Here is a 27296-nt window from a genome sequence, read left to right on the forward strand (position 1 = left end):
CCCCCCCCCCCCCCCTTCTCCTACTCTGGCCAAAACCAATGAAAAAATTATTCTACTTTCACTTCCAAAATCTCTATGGATGTATTCTCCGGCTTCACACATTTGAAAATTTTCCTGGCCCCATAACGTGCCCTCTAAAACCTGCAAAGACAAGGGAAGATCAACTGATTTTTATTTAAAATTTCTTAATCTCCGTTCTGTTGGCCTTGACGATTTGATTGAGTGATGACATTTTTTTCGCTATTTTATGTGATGATTTAAGTCTACCTTGACGCCAGATGCGGAACTTTTGCATTAAATATCAGTAAATTTTCTTAATTTTTCTTTTGAAAGATAACAAAAATCCTTAAGTCGTGCAAAATATTTCACCATTTGAATATGATCGATCAACCCATAAGTTATCATTTGAAACTGCGCATTGGTTACTTCGGATCAAACAATTTTTAAAGACACAAAACTTACAGTTAAGTCAAAAAACGTGTCAAACCATTGGCCTACTACCTTGACATCATTAGGCATTTACTATAAATACATTTATTTGGCTGAATTGTAAGCTAGTTTATATAGCCAATCGGATCCATCGACAGATAGGCAGTAAATTAAAAAGCAATATTATATCTTTCTGTTGGGGGTTCTGATTGGCTGAATTCAGCAGAATACTATCCATCAAAAATCGCTGCATTTACAAATTTCTGTGATGCAAGAAAAGTGCCTACTGATGTCAAGGTATAAGATGGAGTTAGTAAAGTAAAATCTGAACACTTATTAATCAAAAGAACTGTTTGCAAGCATATATCCTAATAATCAATAATAATTAAGTTTTATCAATTCATTCAGGGCATACACGTGACAAGTTTAGAAAAATGTCACTTAAATTAAAATTTTCGAAAGGTTTGGATTAGCAATAACCCTATTATCCAAATGATTAGTATATTTTAACGATATTGTAGGTAGCTGTCCCATACCCCCGGATCCCAGGACAACACTGTGTGCTCTACCTATTGTTGATTCCTGTTCTGACGATGCCGATTGTGATGCTGATGTGAACTGTTGCCAACATCCCTGTGGAAGATATTGTGCTGGAACCCTGACATTTAAAAACGACGAAAAGCCAGGTAGGCTAAATCAAAGCATCAATGTATACACGTACTAGTACGAAACACTTTTCTTTTTTCTAGTTTTTTATTTGTTTTTTTTTTACTTCAATTCTTGGTTGATGCATGCAGTGAGTTATGAATTAGGTCTACCTAAGTTAGTTCATAAATATGTCAAAGAGACAATATTTTAGTGTGCGGGGTTGACCGGAAAAGACCAAAATATGACTATTCAAACGGTGTAAGCAAATCTTATAAGGGTTCCAATTCGCCAACAAAAAGACACGAACGTCGTACAACTTATCAAGTTTATAACATAATGTGCATCCAATAAATGTTAAAATGAAAGGTTAGGATCTTTAATTTCTATCGATGGCATATATGGGTTACAACTTCCTTCACCAAACATAGACACTCCTCGAATTTATAGTTCATTTATTCTGACATATTCTATAAAATCTGTCAAATTCGACAATAATTGATTGTAATAATCCTTTTAATAGCCAAAATATGTAAACTGATTAAAAATGAGAAAAGAAACCAAGAATAGTTTCAATGTCGCATGTTATCTTTTGAAAAATAAGGATTGAGAATAAAGAAACTACGTACTGATTGAAGAGATACTTAAAGTAAGAATTGACAAATAGGTATGCTTACTAGAGTAACTCGAAGAATGGTCTAATACTGCACGCATTTGATCGTTGTGATCCAAATATAAAGGTTTTCATCTGAAGAAGGAATCACATCTTCTAAGGCCGTGTCACAGTGCAAATTTGAATGAGGCAAATGGGTGAATTTTAAAAACATAATTGAAAATATAAGACATTTCTAACGTTCGGTCGTCGTTTCAAAAGTGAGGCATTAGGCTAATTTGCCTTTATTAGTACTTCTTTTTTGATGTATGATTATGTAGTCCGATCGCTGAGCCCCTGAGACACAGTTTTCTACATATAAATGTTTAATTTCAGGTTTGTGTCCACGGATTTTTCAATATGGACCTTGTTATAGCAGAGATGAACAATGTTTAGTTGATAGAGATTGTGTTGGTGAAGCTAAATGCTGCTCAGCTAAATGTGGTTTTACTTGTATTCCGCCAAAAAATGGCTGGTACTTCGATCTTCGTAAATTGTTTCTATTATAGAATAAAGTATCCATAAAATGTCTGAATGCTTTTAAATACTAATAATTCTTTTTATGTGGAAAATGTGCGGAGAAGGTGTATATCGACTATTATCGCTACTTTATGCAGCTTGACATGCCTCGGGTGGATTTGCGATCAAAACATCTCGTCAGATCCGTCCCAGTCAACACAGCCCTAGATTGAAAAAAGGGTACCAGAAACAACGATCAACTGAGTGGTAGCAGAATCCAATGCTTATGTCGACGACCAAGTACTTTTTTTGTCAGAATAGGTCTACTTAATCCAGAGATTTAATAGGTTAGCCCAGATGCAACCATCTTTCGACCTGAACCCCACTTAATGAACTGGAAGTATCACAAATGTGCCCAGATGCCCGCATTGATTTTCACTGACGATTGTAAGTTTGGTAAAAGGTACAAGGGGTACAAACTAATATTTACAATTCATTGCAGATTGCTGAAATCTCTATGATGCTAAACAAAATTATTGACGTTTTGATCCAAATCTATTCAATTCCACATACTGAAAAACATGTTTTGTGGCAAAATTGTGAGGTTTTGTTTTCAGAGGCATGCTGACGAGTATATCATGAATTTCATGTTGTAGTTAACATTTTAATGAAAACTGAATAATTTTTTTGCCTGTGCACACGAATTCGTGTTGATGCACAAAATCAGCGAAATAAAATGTCACAATAAATTTTAGTAAATGCATCACCGTAGCGGTATTTTGTGTGATGCATAGTATTGATATTTAATTATTCATTTATTAATCTATTACGCAATAAGTCAATTGAAACGATAGCCATATGAAATCCAGTAAACATTCAAAAACCATGTTTCTGCAAAAACAAAAAGAAATAAATACTTTCTTACATTGAGTTACATATATTGTTTTAATTTTATGATTGACAGTTACGTTGGTATTTTGTGTCAGGCGACATTTTGTGTAAATCTAATAAGACAATTTTAGGTTTGATTTACATACATGAAATTAATGTCACGAATGTTACTCAAAAGAGTTTAAAATAATACATAATAAAATATGTTAAGATATGATAAAAATCTTAAGTCTCATTTGTATCCGGCCTCTGACTGAAGAACGTGGTTATATTGAATAAAAGGGAATGTATAACATTAAGTGGCCGACTTCAGAAAGTATGAATTTCGGATACCATAAATTTTAATGTAGTTATTTTTGTACATAGACTAGGAAAGTGAATATATTCTCAATGATTATTAAGAGAACAAAGTAATCAACGGATGCCTGGCCAAAATTAAGCGTTAACTACACAATTTATGTGAAGATTTCTATCTGAAACTGTATATTATTATTCCTCTGATTTATTTTCGGTGTAAATATTCATACGTCATCCACTTAGTTTAAAAATATTGAAATCCAAACACTTTACAGTAAAAGAATGAATCATTTATGGTTGTTTATAGTAACAGGTAAGTCCTTTCGGATACTTAGAGATGCTAAAATGCTGGAATACTAATTTGGAACCATAGACCCTAGGCCAATTGTTACTTGACTATACAATCTGCTTGAAAACGATGCGCTCGTGGACTAGATATTTTATGGGTTATGCTAGAAGAAGTGACTAAAGATATAAGCGGAGTGTCGACACATTTTTTGGATATTAACATAAAGATCTAAACTAATTGGTAACAGAAGGACCTCGGGGACAATCTTGTCCATCAGAAAATTCTTGTCTTAAGTGTACTTATACATCTGGATTTCAGTCAGTTGTATTTATTTGGTGTATGGTCAAGGTGAAGAATCGGTACCATGTAAAGTGAAGTTTATGGGAACAGCATGTCCACTAGGACGACTTGTCTGTGAAGAGGATGGTGATTGTTTGGGAGGTGAGCCACATTTACTCATTACATTTAAGACCCTAGGATTACAGATTAAGGCAAAACACGAGACGCGAGGCACCATAAAACTTACCAAACGGTAATATTCGCTACGCTAAAGCGGTCAGAAAATAGTCGTGACAGTCATAAGGGCCATATAGTAATTGTGATCAGAAACCGAACTGATGAGCTATGTAGATTCCACATAACCTCAGTCTAAAAGATCCTTACTCTCGTACAAATGGGTGTCTTAAAATAGAAAGACCGACATATGATTTGATTTTATCACTGGCTTGTCCTCACCTTAAAAAGTCTATTAATTTTAGAAAACTGAGAAACTGTCTATAGCGCTTCAAAATGTTATGCTAAGACAAAGAAGTCATATTAAGACAACAAACACCCGTCGATGAATCAACAAAAGTTTTATGATCAATGACATGGGTAACATAACGCGAAAATACTGTCAATGCACACAGTTCTTTTTCATCAGCACCATTTGACAAACGAATCCTTAAGCAATGTTATCTTGATTTTTATACGCCTACGTGTAATTAGGGACGTATATTTGCGTCACACATGTCTGTCCGAATGGTCAGAAAAGTAATAGTTATTGCCCTTGTTCTTAAAATGCGTTCAATATTTATCTCGTAAACACTATAAAAGGCACATTTCTTGAATGCTTTCGACAAACTTTGGTAATGTTGTTCATTATAACCCCCAAAAAGTTCAAACGAAGTGTGTGGATGAAGGTTGAATATTTCATACTGGTTATTGTTACTTTACTGCCAAATATGTTTATTCAAAATCAAGGCTGCCAGAGAGTGTATATTATCTTGCCTGGCAAACTGTCCTTAATATTTTGGTTCACATTCCAATAATCTAGATAAATGACTCAGTCGGTCGCCTGTTTGTCGGCTACTTTTCTATTAAAATTGAATCTGATGGTCATTTTTCTGCTCTGAAGCGATTGTGGACCTAAACAAAGTTTGAGCTATTGTTATGGCAGGTATGCCATACTGAAAAATATATTGTCTCTTTCATTTTCTCCTGTTAGTTAACCAAGTTTGTTGTTATGATGGCTGTGGTACGACGTGTCATAATAAAACAACTACCCTCATCCCTAGTACCACTCAACCACAAATACAACCTATTATTCCTAGCACTCAACCACAAATACAACCTATTATTCCTAGCACTCAACCACAAATACAAGCTTTTATTCCTAGCACTCAACCACAAATACAACGTATTATTCCTAGTCCAGGTATGTGATGCTTTATAAAATCAAAATCATTAGTCTCTTTTGATACGTATAACATGCAGTTTCCAGCCTTCCGAGACTGGGGGTGCAAATAGGGACAGATCGACTCAATGGGTGACAACTGCTGCTAAATTCATATGTTGGCTACTCTGTTTTGGTGTCATAGTCGCAAGCCTCTCATAGAGCGTCTTAGAGGGTTCTCTTAAGAAAATTTAAAAAAAATGAGTTCATTTTGTGCAATGTGCATTCTAACACATATTTTGGAGAAAAAAAGGGAGACATTTAGATTTGTTGAAAATAAAGTGGGGGTACAATCAGGGGTGCAAACCACTTTTCTAAGGGGGGGGGGGGGAATGCCGTATGGCAACTATATAACTATATATAACTATATCTTGAAAATATGTGTCTCTCATCGCTGCAGCTCCAAAAAGCATTTAGATTAATTTTAACCCTTATTGCCGTGGTTTTCAAACTATCAGACACAACTAACTGCTTTACCGACATTTTGACGTCCTTGGTGCCCCTTTTTCCTTCATAAAATAACATTTTGTCCATTATCGGAATCAACTGTTAATTACTTGTCTATTTAATTAGAAAAGAGCTCCCCCATGTAGTGCTCACGGGAGGCATTTATGCCTTAGGGCACAGTTGTCTATAGTAGTGACGCCTTATTGTTTTAGTTATCTAGAGTGTATCAAATTAGTTTTTTCCCAAATAGAACTGTTGTGTCCAGTGGTTACTGTCAGATATGCATTCTGCAGATTTTCAACATACACACCTTGTCACACATCTAATGATTGTGCGGTGCCAGGTATGTAAAAGATTTCAACTTCCTTGCACACCATCTCGTGAATAAAGGAATCAAACGAATAAATATGTCTTATTCGTGAATAAATTTATTTTAATGATTATTAACATAGCAAGAAATAAGTATATAGATGCACAGTACCATGATGGCCTACAATGAAACATCCCAACGACGAGTTTATACCCTTACTAAGCGCCTTGGGATATCTGAACGACAGGACCCTATTTACTGCTCGACTCCCTTAACTAATGTTTCCTGTCACTGTCTCTTACAACATAAACGGTTTGAGCCTCCGAAAAACTATCTCGAACCATGTCAGGTCCGGACATTTAGTTAACGAGGATGCGTTTAACCAGGCAAATTATCTAGCTCCAGAGAATATCCAACCTTGTTTTGTTTTGAAGGTATGAAATGCTGCCCTGATGTCTGTGGAAAAAGGTGTAAATTTCCAATAAATAGCACCGATCATCAGCAATTCCAGCAAACGCCATTAAAGCCCACTGTTCCATTACCCCAATACCAGCAAACACCATTACAGCCCACTGTTCCATCATCCCAACCACCATTACAACCCACTGTTCCATCACCGCAATCTTATAATTATAAAGGTAACGTTGGTGCAAATGTAGCTTCTTTAGTTTGGATAAGTATCGTTTTAAAAGCGTTGTGCTGTTATATAATGTCTCAATATCAAAATGACTGATGACGTTAATGTTTTGTATTATTATTTTACTGAAAGTTGATTCCATAATGGTTTTTCTCATTCAACCTGTAAATATTTCCTTTATCTTTGATAATTATAATCTTGTTCATCATATTTTAGGGGCATGTTCGACTCAATCAACATATAGCTGTAACAGACCTATATTTTATTATTGTCACAGCGATGCAAACTGTATGTCTAATCAAAGATGCTGCTTTGAGAACTGTGCATTTGTGTGTACGAGGGTAACTGTTGTCAAATTAGGTAGGTACAATAAAGAACCATCACACAATAATTTGTGCTTTAACAACTGGTACAAATGTCTTTCGGGGGATGGTCATATGCGACTTGACTTAGGTGCAATCGACATGCCTTTCACGAAGTTCTGCAAATCCGTATCACTGTTTTAGTTGATTATGAACCTCTTAGTTTCGCCTTTGTTGACTGACCTAAGGTAAATCTTAATTATTTTTAGGATATTGTCCAGTTTCACCTACTGATACAGCTCAAATGCTGGGCTGTACTATTCAGAATAGATGCTACGACGATGGGGACTGTCCATACAACCAAAAATGCTGTGATGGACCTTGTGGCAAACAATGTGTCGGAGCTGTAAGAGAAAAGATCGGATCATGTGCATCACAAAATGGCCCCAAAAACGCCTTTTGTTACTCAAAGTATGATGCATGTTATAAGGACAGCGATTGTGCGGGAATACAAAAATGTTGTCAACTCCAATGTGGAAATAAATGCAAAGACCCAGTATCAACTCCCCAGCAACAATGTAAGTTTTTCATGATGTTCCAACATATCTTTTTTATGTTTACCCTAATATAGCCGCCATACTTTTTGCACTGTAAAATATGTCCTAAACACATACATTCACGAATCGGTCTCGTTTGCCTTCCAGATATATGTCCACCAAAAAGTCCTGGTGTCCAATGTGTAATCTGGCGGAACGAGTGTAACATAGATTCTGATTGTGGAAACACTGGTAAGAAATGTTGTAATACCGGATGCGGAAATGCTTGCACACAGCCTACGAGTTACTTATATTCGGTCTAAAGATGTGATGTATTTATAGTTACATGGTGTGATGCCATAATGCTATATTAACTTGACGGTCTCCCTTTCTTCAACTGTTAAAAATAGAAAATTAGATCGTAAAACATGACAGTGGGTTGGTTGTGATAGCCGTAGACTACGGGAACGCTATTTCCCCTTAGGTCTTACTCAGCCAGTTGCACTAAAAAGCATAATGTATCAGACTATGGTTTCGTAAATGCATCATAGATTACAATTGAATAAATTGGAAATGTCTAAATGAGATGTTGCAATGATTTACAATTAAGATAATGAAATTTATAACTCTGTTCTTCGTTTTTCAATGTAGAAAATTGAAATGTTAATAAGGATGCCTGGTACTTAATAAAACATCTTTGCATTGATCTTTCCCCGATTATCCGTACACATTTACACCTGGTTTGACTGAAATAATGAGGAAATGATATGCTTACTCTCCTCGACACCCGATGCCACTTTTCATAATGAACTACTTATCACTCACTTATGATAATTGATATACTTTCTTATTTGTGAAATTCATAATTTGCTACCAATGTTACGCCAAAATGCTGTTTTGGATTTCGGGGTTCGTTTTGCAGTTCGAATCGTTAGTACTTTATTTTACACGACGAGATTCTTTCCATATCATTATCTTTATTTTAACAAACGTTCAATTAAATGTCACGCGTCTACAGAACAGCTATTTTTGACAGCTGTCTTTTTAGACGAAGCATCACTTTTGTGTATCTCAGCATACAAACGTCTTCAACTCTGGTCAATTAGATGCCAAGAGGCAATGGGGAAAACGTATCTGCACCAAATCAAGTTTCACTCATAATTCAATTTCAAGATAGTCTTCATAAGCAACCCAAATTTTAGTCCAGTTGATTCTTCTGAATGGAATTAACTCAACAACTTCTGAATGTTTCAATTTTGCTCATTGTGAAGAATGAAGCCGCACATCTATTGCAAGGTTGCAATCAGTAAAACGTTTTTATCAATGACACAAGAAAATAAACTTAAACGAAGTATCGTGAACGGATTGATCAATGATCAATGCGACATCAATGAAAAAATAAAGCAATAGCAAAGTCCGAAAAGAAATCTTTTAATTTCTTCGAACTGACAAAAGCACAAAGAAAAAATTTTGACTCAGTTTTATCTTTTTTCTATACAAACATATAACTGTAGAGGGGTTGCCTTACTTCTGAAGATTCTAATTTGGTGATATTTTTTTATTCTGGAATAATTAAGTGGGTCCACTCAGGTAACCGGTCATGGCCAATACTAGTTAAATATGGATTTAATCGAAACATTTTTATGTTAATCGAGATGGTGTACCCATTTTAAGACAACAAATGAAAATCGGTTAATTAAGAGTTGTAACGTCGTATTGTCAATGTCGGTACTTGGCTCATAAAAAGAAAGCGCATTGAAGGAAATTAAATTAGTATTATTGACATAAACGGATGTCTTTGAGATCTTTTTTGGATAGACATCTCATTTGTCTAACAGATCCGCCGTTCGGGTTCCATTCACCTTCAGGGTTACATCGGAAATTAAAATGGTCTAACAGTGAAAAGATCGCAGTAGGTATATCAAATATGTCATTCTCCAGCGCTTTTGAATGTCAAATCACACTGGTTTAATAAGAAAATCTTATTGATTTTGAAACAACATCACTGATGATATCGTAGATATTCCACATTTATTTTCCATTATGGATGAAACATTATTTTTTAGTGAACGTTAACATTGATCGTTTTCAAATGTAAAATTTCAGTTCGTATTCGACAGTCATCAATTACCAAATTTTGCTCTTAAGTTTGAATCTGTGACAGAAGACTGTAAACGATGGCAACGAAAATAAAATAAAAAAGAAATTTAAAACATTGAAATACTTCGGTGGTAATTTACAAGTTCTGTGGAGATGTGCTTGACTGTTTTTCGTTTCTAAAACAGTATTAGTTCAAATTCCAACTGAAATTGAAAAGTTGTTACGTGCTTGTTGTGAATTTATTTTTGAGTAATTGGATTTAGTTGAAAAAGGCTAACAATATTTCAATAAGACATGGGTTTTAAAGGTACAGTATCACAAGAGCAGTATTCTACAGTTTACAAAGTCTCCAGCGTTGCATCAATTGTATTCTGTGTTTTAGCGTTTTTCTGTAATTTGGCATCGTTACATATTTTTTCGAAGAAACGATTCGTAATGCCACATGCTACACGAAAATTTATGAGAGGTTTATGCGCCAGTGAAATTGTGTATGTACTATTGAATTTATTGAATGAATTTTTAATTCATGCTCTTGGGGAGGAACACTATTCTTCAGAATTCTATCTTAAAGCTGCTATGTTTTTTATTACGCCCATTGGAACTGTTGCTAGAAAATTTGGCTTCGCCGTCACGTTAGTTGTATGCTGTGAGCGTTATATTGCCATCGGATACCCATTGTTAGCTCGTACGTTTAAGTTTATTAAGCATCCGCGAATTTTCATGTTGATACTTTTGTTGGTCATATTGTCGTTTCATTCCTATATATATTTTGGATACGAAGTGAAAAGAGTGAACAGTACAATGGCAAATGAATTTATGATTGCGCAATCTGAGAGCCAAAGAATCCGACCAAAACTTTATGGAGCCCTGGCTTTATCCGGAAACGTTTTTGCCCATGTGGCTCTCTTAGGATGCCTATTGGTAAATATTTTGATGCTGATATCTCTGAAGAAATGGGCGATTACAAGGCGATCTTTGAACTCAACGATAGCCCAAGAGAACGAACACACGTTTATCATTCTTTGTTCAACACTTTTCTTTATATTGTTGTCCTATCCGACCTATGTTAATTCTTTGCTGGATAAATGTGTTCGTAATTACGGCATGTTTGTTAGTGAACGATATCTTTTCATGTCCGCCGTAAAAATTGGGTTGGTGTTAGAGATAGCCAGTAATATTTCAAATTTCATATTTTATTTATTGGTGTGCCGTATGTTCCGACAGGAAATATTGTATATGATGCGCTGTAAGAAGCCACCTGACGTGGGACGAAATACCAGTAGGACTTTGTCGTCAAACGTTTCAATCTACATGTGAAGAAAACAACGGTAGCAACGATAATAATGATGGAGAAATGTCCGTTTGGGTTTTAAAGTGATCAAATTGTTCCAAATCTTCGAAATATAGAATTCAAATCAAACACGTTATAATAACCAGTATTATTTAGAAGATTCACGCTACGAATTATCGCATTATAATCACCATTAGTATATTATCGTATTGACTAGTGAAAGGTGTAAATTGCGATAACATATAACATATAAATATTTTTGGACAAAATATTGATTTATCCTTAACCTTGTAAAACATATATCCCCACACAATAATGCGATGATGTCAACCTAAACAGATGAAAATATATTTCCAAACTGTAGCTAAAATTATAGTAAAATCTTTTAAACGTTTTCGATTTTAGTTACATTTTTTTCAGCGAAGAGACAACTTTGGTGATATTCGTAATTTTCATAAACTGCTGAAAAGCTATTTGTTGCAAGAAACTGCACGGTATGTTTATTTCCTCTTTTTAGAGGAACAATCAACAACATTACCAGACGAATCATAAAACACGGCATTACATCCTCCACAATAGTCAGATCTGAAATTATAAAATTATAAACAACATTTATCTGCTCGTTGCTGACGCAGACATTTTGATAAGATATTTTGAATTACGGTTTATTTTGTCAGTTATGAGTAACCATTTTGTTAAATGTGTACACTAAAAGTAAAGTGGCCATATATCAATTAAATATCGGTGACGTCTGAAATCCATTGCTGAATCAAAAAGCTGTTAATATGGAAGTTAAAATAAAAGTTGCTAACTTACACGCAATAAGTATCAGGTACTGAACAGTTAGCTACAGTGCAGGGATCAACCAAACAATTAACTAGTGGTTTATCGTATGGACATGTTCTACCTATAAATAAATAAAATATCTGATAAAATGCCTAGAGGATTGACATTAAGGACGAGCTTTACTGTTTAGAGATTGAGAAAATCTAGTTATGACGAAATCGCTTAGGGTCCTTTTTAACTTGACACACACGGAGTTCTCAAACACCAAGAGTAATTTCTTTTCAAATTCTAAGAGCACAGCATCACCTTCTCAAATTAATTGATCATACTTTGGTTATAATGCATAACCTTTTAATACATCCTTATTGAAATGAACTGTTGTACTTTGTTTCTGTTCCTAATATGTCACGCAATGTGTAATGAGGGAAAAATCTGATTTTGTCAGACAATACTCTCATGCAACATTTTTTTTTATTTCCCGATATTGTGGGATCTTTCAGTGGTGAAAGGGCTCAAGCTTATTGTTCAGACGACCAGAAACTTTATTCCATCCATCACTGAAAAAACCATGCAGCATCGCTGAAATGAATCCGTCTTATATAATTATATTTAACGTCTGAAATTCAATAATAAACCTCAACTCACACTGACACAATAGGCAACCATCTTGATCTCTTTTTTGCCCATATTTGCATTTGATCTGCGCACCATTGCATGGATCGTACGGGCAGTCTAAAATGTAAACATACAGATTATGCTCGGATGCAAATCGACATGGATAATCTGTACAAGCAAGATAATTCCATCCATCAAAAATCATTAGAATGGCAAAATCTGGAGTAAAGGTAGTATAGTAGTGACCTATCAGCACACTCGTTGTGAACGTTATGACGGTTTGAATGGTTATTTATTCTACCTGCAAATAAAGTGTACCGTACTACTAGTGGTATATGTTTTGTATCGACAACAGGTATGCACAAATATGCATAAATATAAGTACCTTCGTTATCAGGTTCTACACAAACTTTACCACAATCTGAATCAGAACGACAGCATTTCAAATCACCATCACATCTCTGATCCACAGTGCATTCATCTCGCAGTGGACAATTTTCATCAAAGTCCTCAGGGCAGAAACCTTAAAAAAAAATAAAATTCCAAGATCTATGTTTTCGTGCTTGACTATTTTGTCCACGGGAATTCCTGGTCTAATTTATAGTTCAGCATAATTGTAACGATGTTGCAATGCAAATAAACATTTAGACGTGTAAAATATTGATCAGGGCAGTAGTCAGTTTTGATGCAATCTAATTAAAATTTGATTACAATATCGTATCTTTTTATTGTGTTCTTATATTTTAAGTCTCAATGGTAATCTAGCAAGTGTTAAACCAAAGGACTGTCCCAATGATTTTATTTTTTAACCAATCAACGCTTGTCATAGAACCCGTTTCTATAAGGAATTGTGTGACACCAAGACCTGAAGTAGAGCATTATGACAGCCTATTTGGGTTTCGGAAAGGGTTTTACATGTCACGCTTTGGTTAAAAATAACATTGAGACACGCCTTTGTAATTTGTAATTGTAAATCTAATTTCAATTAGATTTAATTTTGTGGCTTCAACAAAGCTCAAAGCAAGTTTTTCATAAGGATATATATTATCATAGTCTCTTCATGTTTGAGATATGAGGAATTACTTGCCCGGTTTGGGTTTAACCAACTGACATGTTCTACCACAAGGATTATCACAGCATTTCTTTTCTCCCTCACAATCTCCATCCTGTCCACAATCTGAGAACCAAAAATCACATAAAATGGCCTGGTCTACAGATGGACATGTACCTAAAACATCAAATTAAAATCAAAATTAGGTAGTGGTAATCGCGTACATTTTAGATCACTAAAATACACAACTACAATACAATACCATAGGTTTGACAAATGAAATCTAAATCTTTCGTGGCAGTAGTAGTGATCTAAAAAATGCAGATATAGGCCTTACAATTATTGTAGTTTTTGCATACTTTCATCATAATTTATTCCTGATTCAGACTGAACGAAAGTGAAGGTGTTGCAAATGGAACTGTAAGATCTTCTAGTGTAGTATTTCGTTAAAAGTCGTTTAAAAATGAGGCATTTCAAACCCCTAAAGTTATACACTTACCAGGATTGACTATGATTTCATTGGATTTGACACAGGCCTTATCACAGGCTACAAAACAGCACTTCTCATCTAGTGGGCAATCACTGTCTTCGTTACATGAATATTCTTCTTCTACTGCCGGGCAGTCGATCCCCTCTGGTGAGAAGAATGGACACGCTCCTATAATGTATAAAGTGTAAAAAAGCTTGACGGCGTAGTTGGCAAAAATAAAAGTTTGTTTGAGGTTTAGAAATCCACGTGAGTGCTACGTATTCCAATTTTCCAGATAATGTGAGTCAACACACTTGAAATGTTATTATTGAACAAATACGTACATACTGCATGGATCTTGACACTCATTCTTGGTATTGATTCTTGCAAATTGATATGAATAGTGGTTTGCGTCCATGTGGGCTATTGAAGACAGGTAACGCCATGCCGGGTGCAATGAGGGAAATTTTGTCAGGACAGCGAAATTAGCCTGCTCTTTTTCTATTTCCAATTGTCGAAGGATCTTTAACGTGCACAGTTTACGGTTTACAGTACACGGTTTACTGTCCCATCCGAACGATTAGACGCTTTTTCAATGCCAGCCCCTCTTACCTGCATCACTACAGGTTGAAACCGGGTTGAAAGTATTATCTCGACCTATGGTATTGATGCAGCAAATCTGAGGAAGATCATGATGACTTACCTTCGTGAACAATTGGTTTAGTGGTAGGTTTCCTACAAGTATTACCACAACCTGTCAGACAGCATTTCAAATTTCTTCTACAATCACTATCTTTGAAACATTTATCAGCTCTTTTTTTACAATCACTTGGATCGAAAAATCGATACTTTGGACATACTCCTGAAATTTGTAGAAATATGAATTTACTTGTCCAACAGAATGGTGCCATGGGATAATTGACTTCATTCCATATTCTTCATACTGTACCTATGATTATGCTATCGTCCTGAAGAGATTTTTTTTGCTAAAAGGTCAATTTCGTGATTGAGATCATCGTATCACGAATACGGGTTTTGACATGGTCCGAGGAAGTATGACGAATGGGGATGTTGTTTGGACACGATGGTTTAAGATATACATGAAGATATTTTATCCTTGTCAGATGATATGGAAATTAAGATACAAATTCTCAAATGTGAAGCAAAGTAAGAAACAAAATGTGAAGCAAAGTCACAAAAAGTCGAGACGAAATGCTTATTCCTTGCTGTTACTTGTATTGCTGGGTCTGCGAGATCAACGAGATGGAAAAATAGATTATCAAAACGACCTTACATTACTGTATGAACTAGTTTTATTTCAACTCACCCTTTTTTATATACACTGCGGATCGACATGATCTTCCGCAAGTGGTGGGGCAGCACAGTTCTTCACCATCATCAGAACAGTCATAGTCTGTATCACAACGATCCGTAAATACATCACAGTATGGATAAGGTAAGTCTGACTTTGGTAATGGACAGCCAACTAAACAGAGAAAAATGAATTAAAGTCTATAGAATATAACAATAGGATAAATCACAAATAATTTCATTGTTAAAATAGTGCTCAATATATCATTACAGAGCGATATAGAAATATTAAAACAGAACTTCAAACATGTTGTTATTTTCACGCAACTGATCTATTTCAACCTCTTTATCTGTAGCATAGCAAGTAGAACTTGTTCTCGTGTCTGCACTTCAAGTTCAATTTATAGCATAATTATTAATGATTTTTCTGTTATAAAATACATTTGATATCTATATTTAACAGAAATTTGAATGAGTGTTGGTTCATAACCTTATAGATGCATGACGTTTGATGCAGAAGGTGGTCAAACAAGGAGACACTATTCAGCATTAAGAGCTCATTGTCTGAGCAACGAAAAAAATTATTTGTTATGAGAATTGGAATGGCAGCCTCAAAATAGTACCGTTTGTCTTAGAATGTCTTTGCGTTGATAAAATATAAACAACATGAGCAACATTGTCTTCAAAATTTAATTTACACAAGACAATTTCCATTTAAATTTTTTGGCTGAAATTTCTAGGATAGAAATGTGTTTCTTAACTACTAGTTTGTGGGTGATATTCCAATTCTCACTAAATAAAACTGAAAAAAAAACTTGAAGAAACTTTGCTTTACTAAGACAATAGTCAGTATAAGCGGAATAAAGAGATTCTTTAATGAATTTCAGAGGTTAAATGCAAGGATACAAAATTATTACCTGAGTAAGTTTCCGCTTGTTCTGCAAGGAAAAACAAATGACTTAATTAAAACCTAGACAAAAATACAGTAGCGAATCACTTCTAAATGAACACCAAAGAAACTAGTGCTGTATGCGTGAAGTAACCAATAAATGTTGATAATTCATGCCACAACTGTACAATTAACGTATAATTAAATTTGCCCCAAAGGCAATCGTGATAATGACGTCATAATCGAGGCATGAATTTTTTTCTAATTGCGGGAACCACAGAATCGGATTGGTGCAAATTGAAGCGATACCAATAAACATACAAAGATTAAAAACCTTTAAAATTCTTACCAACTACCAACAATGCAATCAACGTAAATACCACCGTCCACATGACTCGCTGCAACAAAAACTTTGAATTCTGAATATAAGATTATAGTAGTATAATATTGTCAATTTAACCTGCCGCCTAAGGCAAACTCTGTAGGAAGTAATATCTTATAAATAATCAATTTAAAATAAAAAAAAGAAATTTTTAATGGGCATATATATCAACCTTTTTTTCATAGCACAATTGTACTTTTTGACAGCACAAGCCTAAAGTGACAATTAAGATCATTTTCAACAGCAAATCAAACTACAATTTATTCGAATTCAGAGGAAAAAATTAATACATTGAATAATGAATCTATTTAAGGAAATAACCTTGTAACAAGATATGTCGTCCTACAGGACATAGAAGATCCGATTATAGTTCTACATAGCAAAAGAAATACCATTCTTCTTTAAGTCTCGAGATACGATGCACAATAACCTCTGTACATTACTTTTGAGGTATCGGCTTCGTGGTTTGGGTCAACTACTGCCAAAGATTTTTAAGTTTTTACACATAGCCAAGTAAATGTATCGTACAACGACTTCAATTCAAGGGAGGTAACTGAAATTTAAAACTGAGTTAACATCTTTAAAGTCATCATGGTAGCAATTTGCTAAAAAGACATTTCTCATTTCTGTACCCAAAAAATTTATCCTCGCCTGACACGGACGATATTGACACGAGAACGGCTTTCATTATTGGGAGGCAAATAGAATTTAAATTTGAACTTATCATTTAAAAGTAATATTATTAGTTAGTCATTCACTGCTTCAAAAATCCATTTACATCGGGGGCAAATATATATTTGAGCTCATCACTTAAATATAATTTCAAAAGGGCTATCGAAAAAAAGTCTTGATTTTTTCTCTTTCAAACAAAGAATTTACGAATGACATGTGATACCTTAAAGTAATTGAATAAAAAGATACATATTCACACTAGTCCATCGATAAACAGTACATAAACCTGCAAATGGCAACTGATCTTTTTGTCAAAGGGCAAGACATTTAAGTAGATTTACTGAATAATTTGGTATTTACTATTTAGCATGGTTAGTCAGTTTAGACGTACATGATGGATATTATTTGGTGGATGTGTGCATTGGTTTTGTTTGTCGACGGTATTTCCACACAAAGTAAGTCATATGAATTATTTTGCATTTGCATCCAAACAATTTTGGAAAAATATAGAGTTGATAACAGCTTCATGCGTCATGTCTGATAGTGAACCGGGTTCATCAATCTTTCAATCTTATTTCAGTTACAATTGAAGTCTGTCCACAGCCGACCCCCACTGTAGGATTATGTAGCTCAAGGTCGACAAGAACAAGATGCACGTCGAATCTGCAGTGTCGACCAGGTAACTAGATTTTCTCCCTTTTCTTCCTCCGAAAGAATTCACTTTAAGCTTATGATTTTGCACAGGTCATTTATAGAATTCAATTTTAAGTCACTGATTCACCATATTGTTCATTTTAGTCTTGAATATAATTATGTAAATAATCTTCAGAAGTACTAGAAATGTACGAAAAGTCCTTCAATCATCCGAATCTCCTTAGTAAATTGTCATTTGACACAATTGCACACTTGTTTATTATATTTATAGCAGGGTTTTAAGAAAAGACGAGCCGTCTTTTTAACTTTCATACTCGGATAATTCTGGACACACATGTATTTGAAGGCCCAAATTTCTCTGAATACTATTACTGATTAGCTTATAAATCATGTCTGTTTCCAAACAAATAACAAACTGGTCCATTTGAGCGATAACGCCTCGTAATTTGCTGGTCAAAATAAACCAATATTGCGATCCAAAAAATAAACTTTATCACGACAATCTGCGAATCAAATCAAATTATACATGTTCGTGATAATTCCCGTCAGATCTAGCAATATTAGTCAACGCAAAGTAGTCTCTATTAACCTTAAGCATCTAAAGGCGGTCTAGTTTAGAAATACAGTCGAATTCGTTGTATCTTATTTAACGATATGATAATTTTATTAGTGAATTATTTTATACAGCAGTGGTGAGATCGCTCTACAATCTTCAATAGTTAATATAACGCTTTATATACGTTTTACTTAAAGGGAGAGAATTCTCTGCCATTTTATTTGACCGTTGAGGGTACTTATGAAAATTTGTTAACTCCAATTTTGTACTTTAGCAATTCAATATCAAATTGGTAAGGAAATTGAAGACGATTACCCATGATAAGTCTTCTGAGTACTGTAATTCGAAGCCTTGCACGGAGGTGCAATCAGTATCTATCAATAAAAGAGAATATCCCACAGACCCCTTTATCGAAGCCCCTAAATTACTGCCTATCTACCTACTGTCATGTAATACTCACTCTTTTCACTTCCTTCAACTCCATACCTATTATTCTCTCCGAATGCTCTACCCTTCTTCTCCGACGATGATAAATGTTTTCCACTTAGCACCGTCTTCCTTCCTTCCGCTTTCCTTTGATTCATCTTCTTCCACTTGTCCGTTCTTCCCTCTTTACTTTTCTCTCCCCTTTATAATACTCCTTGCTCTTCCCTGGCCTCTTTGTCATGTCGTATCAACTCTCACTCAATCGTCTCTACATTCGTGTCTCATGAGAATATTTGCCCTCTGTTGTCTCTATGGACCATTTAATTTAGAAATAGCGATCAATTATTCAATGTGATTGTTTAATTATAATATTATATCTATAATAGTCTACAACCGATACATCGTGATTTTTTATGAAATGCGATTCAAAGTTAAATTCATTGGCCAAACTTTAAAATTCCAAATTTAAATCAAATGTTTCAATCTTAATTGAAGCCTAGTTTTGTTTTTAGGTTTCTTGTGTTGTTTACAAGGATGTGGTAGGATGTGTAAACCATCATTAACAGTACGTCAACATACCAGATCGGGTGAGAGATCGACAAAACAAGGTTGAATAGTACGGGGGGGTGATAGTAGATGAAGGGGATAGTGTAAAGACTTGAAAACCCCGCATTGGGCACTGTCACACTAGCCCTGCCCAGTTCTTACGATGAATGTCGATAATGTCGATTTTCATTGAAGCTGCTTCGATTAATTCTTGGATCTCTAGTTTTTGAAAATATTCATCCAGACAAAATACAAATTTTGTAAAACTATACACAGCTGAACCATTCACGAGTCCATTAAGACATTGCCAGATATTGCCCTACACGGTATCAAAATACCCATGAAAATTGGCATTAGACCTAGGACTATATGCCTGGCCCTAAACCCAGTTCCTATATCCAATCCGAATATCACGTCGAAAAAACAACGCTTCATTACAAGAAGTAACACTCCTTATTTAAATGGTAGACTAAGCAAAATCACCGAAGACTTGAGACAATAGTATAACCCCACGTCTAAAAGATATTAAGGTGGGTTCTGTAAGCGATAGGCCCTTTGCTCCTTCTTGGATACGTTATTTTTTATTATAGGTGTTTGCCCTGTACCCCCTCCATTAACTGCTGTTATTTGTACACCAGAATTTCAGAATGCTTGTAGATTAGACAGCGATTGTAATGCGGACTTCAAATGTTGTTACCATCCATGTGGCAGCAAATGTGTTTATCCCTTTCAACAGAGTAGGGTGCTGAAAACAGGTAGGGCTATGGATATTGCTAGCCCGAGCATCCTTTGCAAATGCTTTGATCAACCAATTTCCATCGATTGCAGTTCTAGCAAGGCAATCGAGGGCGATTTTATTTGAATTTGACCTGGCAATGTGACCTGGAATTCCATTAACGACATCAATAATATTACGCGTTTTTTATGTACTTTTGATGAAGAATCCGCTACTGTAACTGCATCATCGAATGCGCAACTTAAAGTGTGGACATAGGGTCTGGCTTTTAGTCCAACCATATTGAAAATACTGAATGTCTAGTCAGCGTTTCTAGAGTACGGCTTATTTACTCATAAAACAGGCTGGGGTATGTGTTCCTGAACTTATTAAATTTTACTAATTCAGTTCAAAATGACGTCAAAAAAAGTAAATAAACGGGGTCGTGTCGTATTCTGACATGTGTGTCAAAGTTATGGTTGTTGCATTACATGAAATCAGTTATGTTAGCACAAATACATTCAGTTAAGCTCTAATTGCGTTTGGGTTCGTAAAAGTCATAAGGGTCAGTAGTACTTTAATAACGTGACCTTCCAATTTGTCAGAGCTAATTTATTGATTTACTCATTTTGTGTATGGACGCTTTTATTTTATTCATCGTTTCCTTATAATCAAAAACATTTATATCATTAATATCAACCGCATGTCGCCTTAAACTTGTTAATTAATACAGATATTCTGATTGATTAGACTATATATAGTAATAGGATATAGGTCAACTTAGTGTTTATTTTGTAGGCTCTTGCCCAAATCCGGAAACTCTAGACGGTGGACCATGTCCGGGTTCAATTACAGATAAATGCTCATCCGACAGTGACTGTTCCTCAGATTTAAAATGCTGCATCCATCCTTGTGGGAGAATGTGCTTGAACCCAGCAAAAAGTACACCAGTTTTGAAATCAGGTATATTCCAATTACATAAATTTATTGTCAACCATATGGGACAAGCGTATGACCCGAACAAGCCACTGGCCTGTTGTTGTGTCAGCGAGCAGAGCGCTATAGATGGCAAGATAAATATTTACGTATCTGAGCTAGTTAAATTTCAATTACGCAATTTAATTCTAGATCATGAGAAAACACTCCCTCTGTATTGTTTGTATGTTTAAACGATATTGTTGTGGCCTATTTATCAATAAAAAGCGCGTAATGCACACAAAACTTATATGATCATCCGAATCTCCTTAAATTGTCATTTGACACAATTGCACACATGTTAGTTTGAAGTAAACAAAAATTGAATATTACCACAAAAAAGCTCATGGCCAGTTACAATAAGAATCACACCAACAGACATATTTTTTTTATTATTTAAAGATGGGTTTCCTTATGTTTTAGTGTCAAATTAAGCAAACTATTTGATCAATTGGTGTTTCTAATGAATTATCCTGTATTCTTAATCATACCATTATGTTCTTATTGCATATAATAGAGAGTTTTAACCAATCATTAATGTCCATGTATGTACAGTCTGGATAAACAAAAAAAGACTTTTTTTTATGAAATTATGAAATAATTATTGACATGTGGGACAAACTGGTATTGAGAACATCTCTTCTTTCCGTTCACTTAAGTATTAATGAAAATAAGGGAACCCATCTTTAAAGATTATAATGCAAACCTGATTAAAAGGACATCTGATAAGTTGAAAACTCCCAGTACGGTTATAATATACGATTTAACCTCTTTTCTAAATACACATGCACTGCGAATACATAGTTCGATTATATGTAACAGGACATAATGTAAACACTGACTGAAGCAGTATAACTAACTGATGATTCACAGATTCACATTAGCTCTGTGATTGGGTTTGTCGACACGGCATGCCAACGATATTGGTAAATAACACTTGCCACAGACTTGCAGGAGCTGCATGATTCATTATGAAACAGTATACATTAACAAACCAAATAGAACGTGATATATTAACAATTAACTCACATGGTGTTAATAGGCCAAATACTATTTACTCAAAGTGTTTACTCCTATGAGTGTATTAATGTCCTTTTATTCCAGAGGCTTTCAACGCGTGGGTATTTACCCCGAAGGGAATAATTTTGGGGACAATTATATTCTAAGTTCTTCTATTAATTCTGGCAATATTCTCCGGTATGAAAAAGATTGCAAGGAAAACCTAGTAGAAAATAACAAAATAGTAAAGATTTATAGGGGGAAGGGGAGTAATGCAATCGATCAAAGATCCCAAATGGTGTAATAGAAGGAAAAAGGTTGAAAACCCCTGTTTTATTCACATAATCTAGTATGAAATATCTATCGTAGTATTGACTATACCGAGAGCATAATATAAGGAAGCAAATTATTTGTTGTTAGACGACATCATCCCTAATCATCTACATGCATAATATGTTCTTCGAGATATTCACTCTTGAAATATTTTGACGAAGTGATGGCGTTGGTAGTCCCATAAATGTTGGTAACATGCATTGAAAAAGGTGAAAGATACGTTATTTCACCATGTACATTCCAGTCACTTGAAATAGATGCTTAATGTCACTACATCGGATTTCTTGCAGGAAGCTGTCCAATGCCTCACCAGGTAATGTGCTATCTTCCTCGACGAGACAGATGTTCATCGGATGCGAACTGTGAAGGCAGAAGTAAATGTTGCAGTCACCCTTGTGGTCGAATTTGTGTACCACCAACGTCACTGACTCCAACTGACTCAAGGCAGAATTTGATGGCACCTTCGTTATGGCCATCGTGGACGTTTCCCTCAAGAATCTTAAACGGTAGGTGGACGTAGTATACGTGTATACGAATTTGTCCTTCCAGTAGAACAAATTCTTGTATTATAATCTTGATACTGGCAATTCTTAACCATATGGGATTTGGGAGAATCAAAGCCTCCCATTCCAGAAATCTAATTACTATAGCAATTTCAAGACATGCAGAAAAATTAACCCCAAGTAGTAATTAACCACAGTGAGAAAAACATAAACCATTATACGGCATTAAATTATTTGAATGAATCCGTGCTATTTCAGCTCACATAATACGTTTACTCGTAAGTCGCATTAGACTTTGGATTATAAATTTGCTTCTATTGCTATTAAAAAGGAGAAAAGGAAAACTCCTAAGCTTGCCTCTTTAATGCATTTAAACAGGGACTGATTGTTGAATAGCATTATGTGAAGATAGTCATCATCATCCACAGGATGTCCTTAATATCCACTTGAAACAAATTAAAGTTGGGAACAAAATATATAATATCTCTTAGCAACATAGAACATTGAAATCAAATATATGTATTAGAACATCTTCGGGGAGTTGCTAAGAATTACTGTAATGAGTAATGGTAAGCAAGTGTATGCCAAACCGTCAATCATAAATAACTGTACATAAAAAAAAAATAAATAAATAAAATGAATTATTTCCCTTTGAAATTCATTAATAATTCTTTTATTCCACTCGAATCTAGTTTTCCTTTCTGGATTTATGAATCTACATACATTGCAAATGCAGTTTAATGCATGTGTCAGATGTAATATTATGTTGTTTTTTTAATAGAAATTCTGCTTTTATCGTATAAGATATAGTCTTATAATGCACCAGAATAAACCAAGGTGAATAGAACAGATCAAATTCTACCACCTTGTTATTTGACGAATTTGTTGCATAGGCACTAATTCGAAGGTTTCGATGCAGTTTATGAATTTTCCAGTTCCTATAAAATAATCTATAAAATGAAGATTGAATTAAGATTCGTTCGTTAAAATCGTGGACGTTGCCGCACTTATTTAGTAAAGATTCTATTTTTTCAACTGGTATTGTGACTGGTTGAGGAATATAGTCGTCGTGAATTTTAGTGTTAAATGAGTGCAGCTTTTTATATTCTAACCATATTTGCACTTTTGAGTGAAATTTACACAAGGATCAAACGTACATGTACTAAGAAAACTGTGACAAAGCCAAGCTGATGTCATAACCAATGATTTCGATGTAAACAGCATAATAAATGTATATCCGGTTCGAATATTTTATATAAAAGGATGGTTGGAAAACAAAAGTTACGCTAAATAAAAGAAGTTAACTGATTCGTCGTATATTTTACTAAAATGAAGTTGTTCATTCTAACTTTAGCTGTGTTTACAGGTAATTATAATTTTTAAATTCTAAATTTTATTTATTTTTACTCATTTCGACATGAAGCGAAGGAGTTTACATTTTTTTCGCATTAGGAATTTTTCGCGTTTTTTTCCGAACGATATGGTCTTATTTTGGTTATAATGGTACGTATTAAATTTGCTAACATTGTTATGGCATAATATATAAGACATAATAAGTATTTCGATTTGTGTTCATTAAGAGAAATGAGAGCAATGCAAAAATGATTATAGAAAAGTATATCATACTGACAACTGAAATTAAGATTGATTTACTTAGATCACAACAAGGCAACTCCCCCATTGTTTCTCATAAGATTTTCCCAAAATGTTCATAGTTCCTCGTCGGGGTTGCTGCTGTTCCGTGTAGAAAGGCAAAAGAAACGTCATGTGGATGTATCATAATTATAACTGCATTTGCAAATGGTTATATTATATTCGTCAAGACATGAAATTTAAGGCACCAAATAGAGCCGGTAGAACGTTCAATGAGTTGAACCACGAGACGTGTAACTTCTAATGTCTGTTAAGTTTATCAGTATTTTCAGAAGTGACGTTTCTTTTGCCTTTCAGTATATATTGTAAAGAAGTTAGGATATCAAACACTGTGTAATGGTATTTTTCTTAATCCTTCACACAGATTCATTATCATGCCATTCACTGTGTATTTTTTTTTATATTACAGTTGTATCTGAAGCCCTCCTGCCAGGTAAAATATTTTAGCAATTTATTTACACAACATATTCTCGTTGCATTCAAAATGAAACATAAATGAGTTAGTGTGGTTGTAAAAACAAAAAACGCAGAATGCCAATGCGTGACCGATCAAGAAAGATCAAAAAGTCTTTTTTTGTTTATCCAGACTTTACATACATAAACATTTATCATTGGCTAAAACTCTTAATTATATGCATAATGATATGATTAAGAATACATGATAATTCATTAGAAACACCACTTAATCAAATAGTTTGCTTAATTTGACACTAAAAGATATGGAAACCCATCTTTAAAGATAAACAATTGAATCAACAGATTGCTTTAGTTATGATATTAAAGTATAACAAACTTTTTTTTTTAATTCTAGCTCCATTTTTAAAACCAGGTAAGATAAATTACTTCTAATTGCATATTCATTGATAATTACAAAGTTTTTTGGATTTATCGGATTATATAAGGATCCTGTTATTTATGACACCAATCTTATTGGACAAGTTTAACATTCTTAAATTTAATCTTCATTCTAAGACGTAGTATTCCTTTAAAGTTCCAAGGTGTAATCCTTTCAAATCGTATAGTCATGATGTGTTTCGAGGAGAGACTTAGAATGTTTTAACCTGATCCCGTGACACATGGTAGTAAGCCTACTGAAGTAATTTTTTTATGAAATAGTTTCCATCGTATGGCGCGCAAGTGTATTCACTAATAAACGTATTTCAAAGCCGACACAGCACTATACTCTTGATTCTTTTTAGGCGCATGTCCCATGCAACGACGATTGAGATGCTACCGAGTACGTAACCGCTGCAGAACAGATTCTTCATGTTCTGGATCTATGAAATGTTGTCAACACCCATGTGGAAAACGTTGTACTTCTCCACTACCCGAACTTATTGACCAAGAGCTCCCTCACGGTATGTTTTATTCTTGAAATAGTGGAAGAAAACGAAAGGGACAATTCACAACTGTTTTTCTTTTTCTTTTCACCAAAAAGGTGAATACTAAAAGTTGTTCTCAAAATCCTTTTTGCATTGTTTCTTAAACCAAAAGAAGAAAGATTCATGAAAACGGGAGGTTACGAAATGTCATAATCTCGTTGAAGATTATAAAGACAAAGGGTTCCAAATTTCATGGGAATTGTTTTGTCAATATTCATTATCATTTCGTTCCCTCAATCACTTACACATGTTATTGCATTTACATATGTTTATCTATTTACACGTGGTTTTCTATTTACACGTGGTTTTCTATTTACACGTGGTTTTCTATTTACACGTGGTTTTTCATTTACACATGTTTTTTGTCCGTTTACACATGGTTTTCTTTTTACACGTGGTTTTCCATTTACACAATATGTTTTTTTTCAATTTACGCATGGTTTTCTATTTACACGTGGTTTTTCATTTACACATGTTTTTTGTCCGTTTACACATGGTTTTCTTTTTACACGTGGTTTTCCATTTACACAATATGTTTTTTTTCAATTTACGCATGGTTTTCTATTTACACGTGGTTTTCCATTTACACATGGTTTTCCATTTACACATGGTTTTTGGGGGAGGAGTAGATGCCACAGAATTGTCAATGGGGGCTACCCCTACCCCCTGTAAAAGCGCCACTGATTGAATTACATTTAGTTCCTTAGTTGCAACAATCCCATGTTAGAAATATATGATAATTTTGATTTTATATTTTTTAGTTTCAGTTTGTTCAAAAAATCCATGTGGTAATCTACAGATTAAGTGTCAGTTTGGACAAGAGAGAGATTCAAACGGATGTTTGTTATGTAAATGTAAGAACATATTTTCTTTATATTCTCTCACTTCACAAACTTCCAAATTTTGAAGCATCTATAATAATATAGCATATAGCATCTATTGTATCAATATTTTAAATACTGAATATATTTTCTTTTAGGTCGTAATCCCACTTTGAATCCACCATTATGTCCTCCTGCACAGATGGTTAACTGCTTAGTTGAACCATGTCGTTCGGCAACTTGTAGTAATCCTGATGCACATACATGCATGTAAGTATAAATTTATACAATATTCAAAATGTCTCGATGTTTTAGAAGCATTAAATGGTTACTGATTTATGAAGAGTAATCTGAATCTACGGACAAGGTCATAGTTATTATGAATTTGTGATTCGAATCCTCTACGAACGGTGATTTGAATTGGAAAATGATATTCCACTGAAAATGCAAAAATAAATGACGCAATGTCTTTCAAATTAAAATCGTTCTTGACGGTTCTTCTGAAACTTTTTTTTCTTTCAGAGCCAACTATTGTAACTGTCAACCTGTGTTCTATGAT

General features: G+C 34.5%; 2 protein-coding genes across 2 annotated transcripts in view; one reads left to right on the forward strand and one right to left on the reverse strand.

Annotated features, from left to right (window-relative positions):
- The window catches only part of LOTGIDRAFT_143247 (hypothetical protein), a gene marked incomplete at both ends in the record, with an annotated part of 27092 nt that extends 11748 nt beyond the window's left edge, over positions 1-15344 (reverse strand). The window contains 4 exons of the mRNA XM_009053006.1: positions 13508-13628; positions 13945-14109; positions 14624-14782; positions 15248-15344. Coding sequence (XP_009051254.1) covers positions 13508-13628; positions 13945-14109; positions 14624-14782; positions 15248-15344 — 542 coding nt within the window. The remainder of the gene's footprint in view (positions 1-13507; positions 13629-13944; positions 14110-14623; positions 14783-15247) is intronic.
- A 10943-nt stretch (positions 15345-26287) lies between these two features.
- LOTGIDRAFT_143245 (hypothetical protein) lies at positions 26288-26545 on the forward strand (the record flags this gene model as incomplete). Its single annotated transcript, XM_009053007.1, has 1 exon — positions 26288-26545. A coding segment is annotated over one exon (258 nt), but the record flags the coding sequence as incomplete, so codon positions are not given.
- Positions 26546-27296: the final 751 nt, after the last annotated feature.

This window comes from Lottia gigantea, assembly GCF_000327385.1.
Source record: "Lottia gigantea unplaced genomic scaffold LOTGIsca_195, whole genome shotgun sequence".
Classification (NCBI taxonomy): domain Eukaryota; kingdom Metazoa; phylum Mollusca; class Gastropoda; family Lottiidae; genus Lottia; species Lottia gigantea.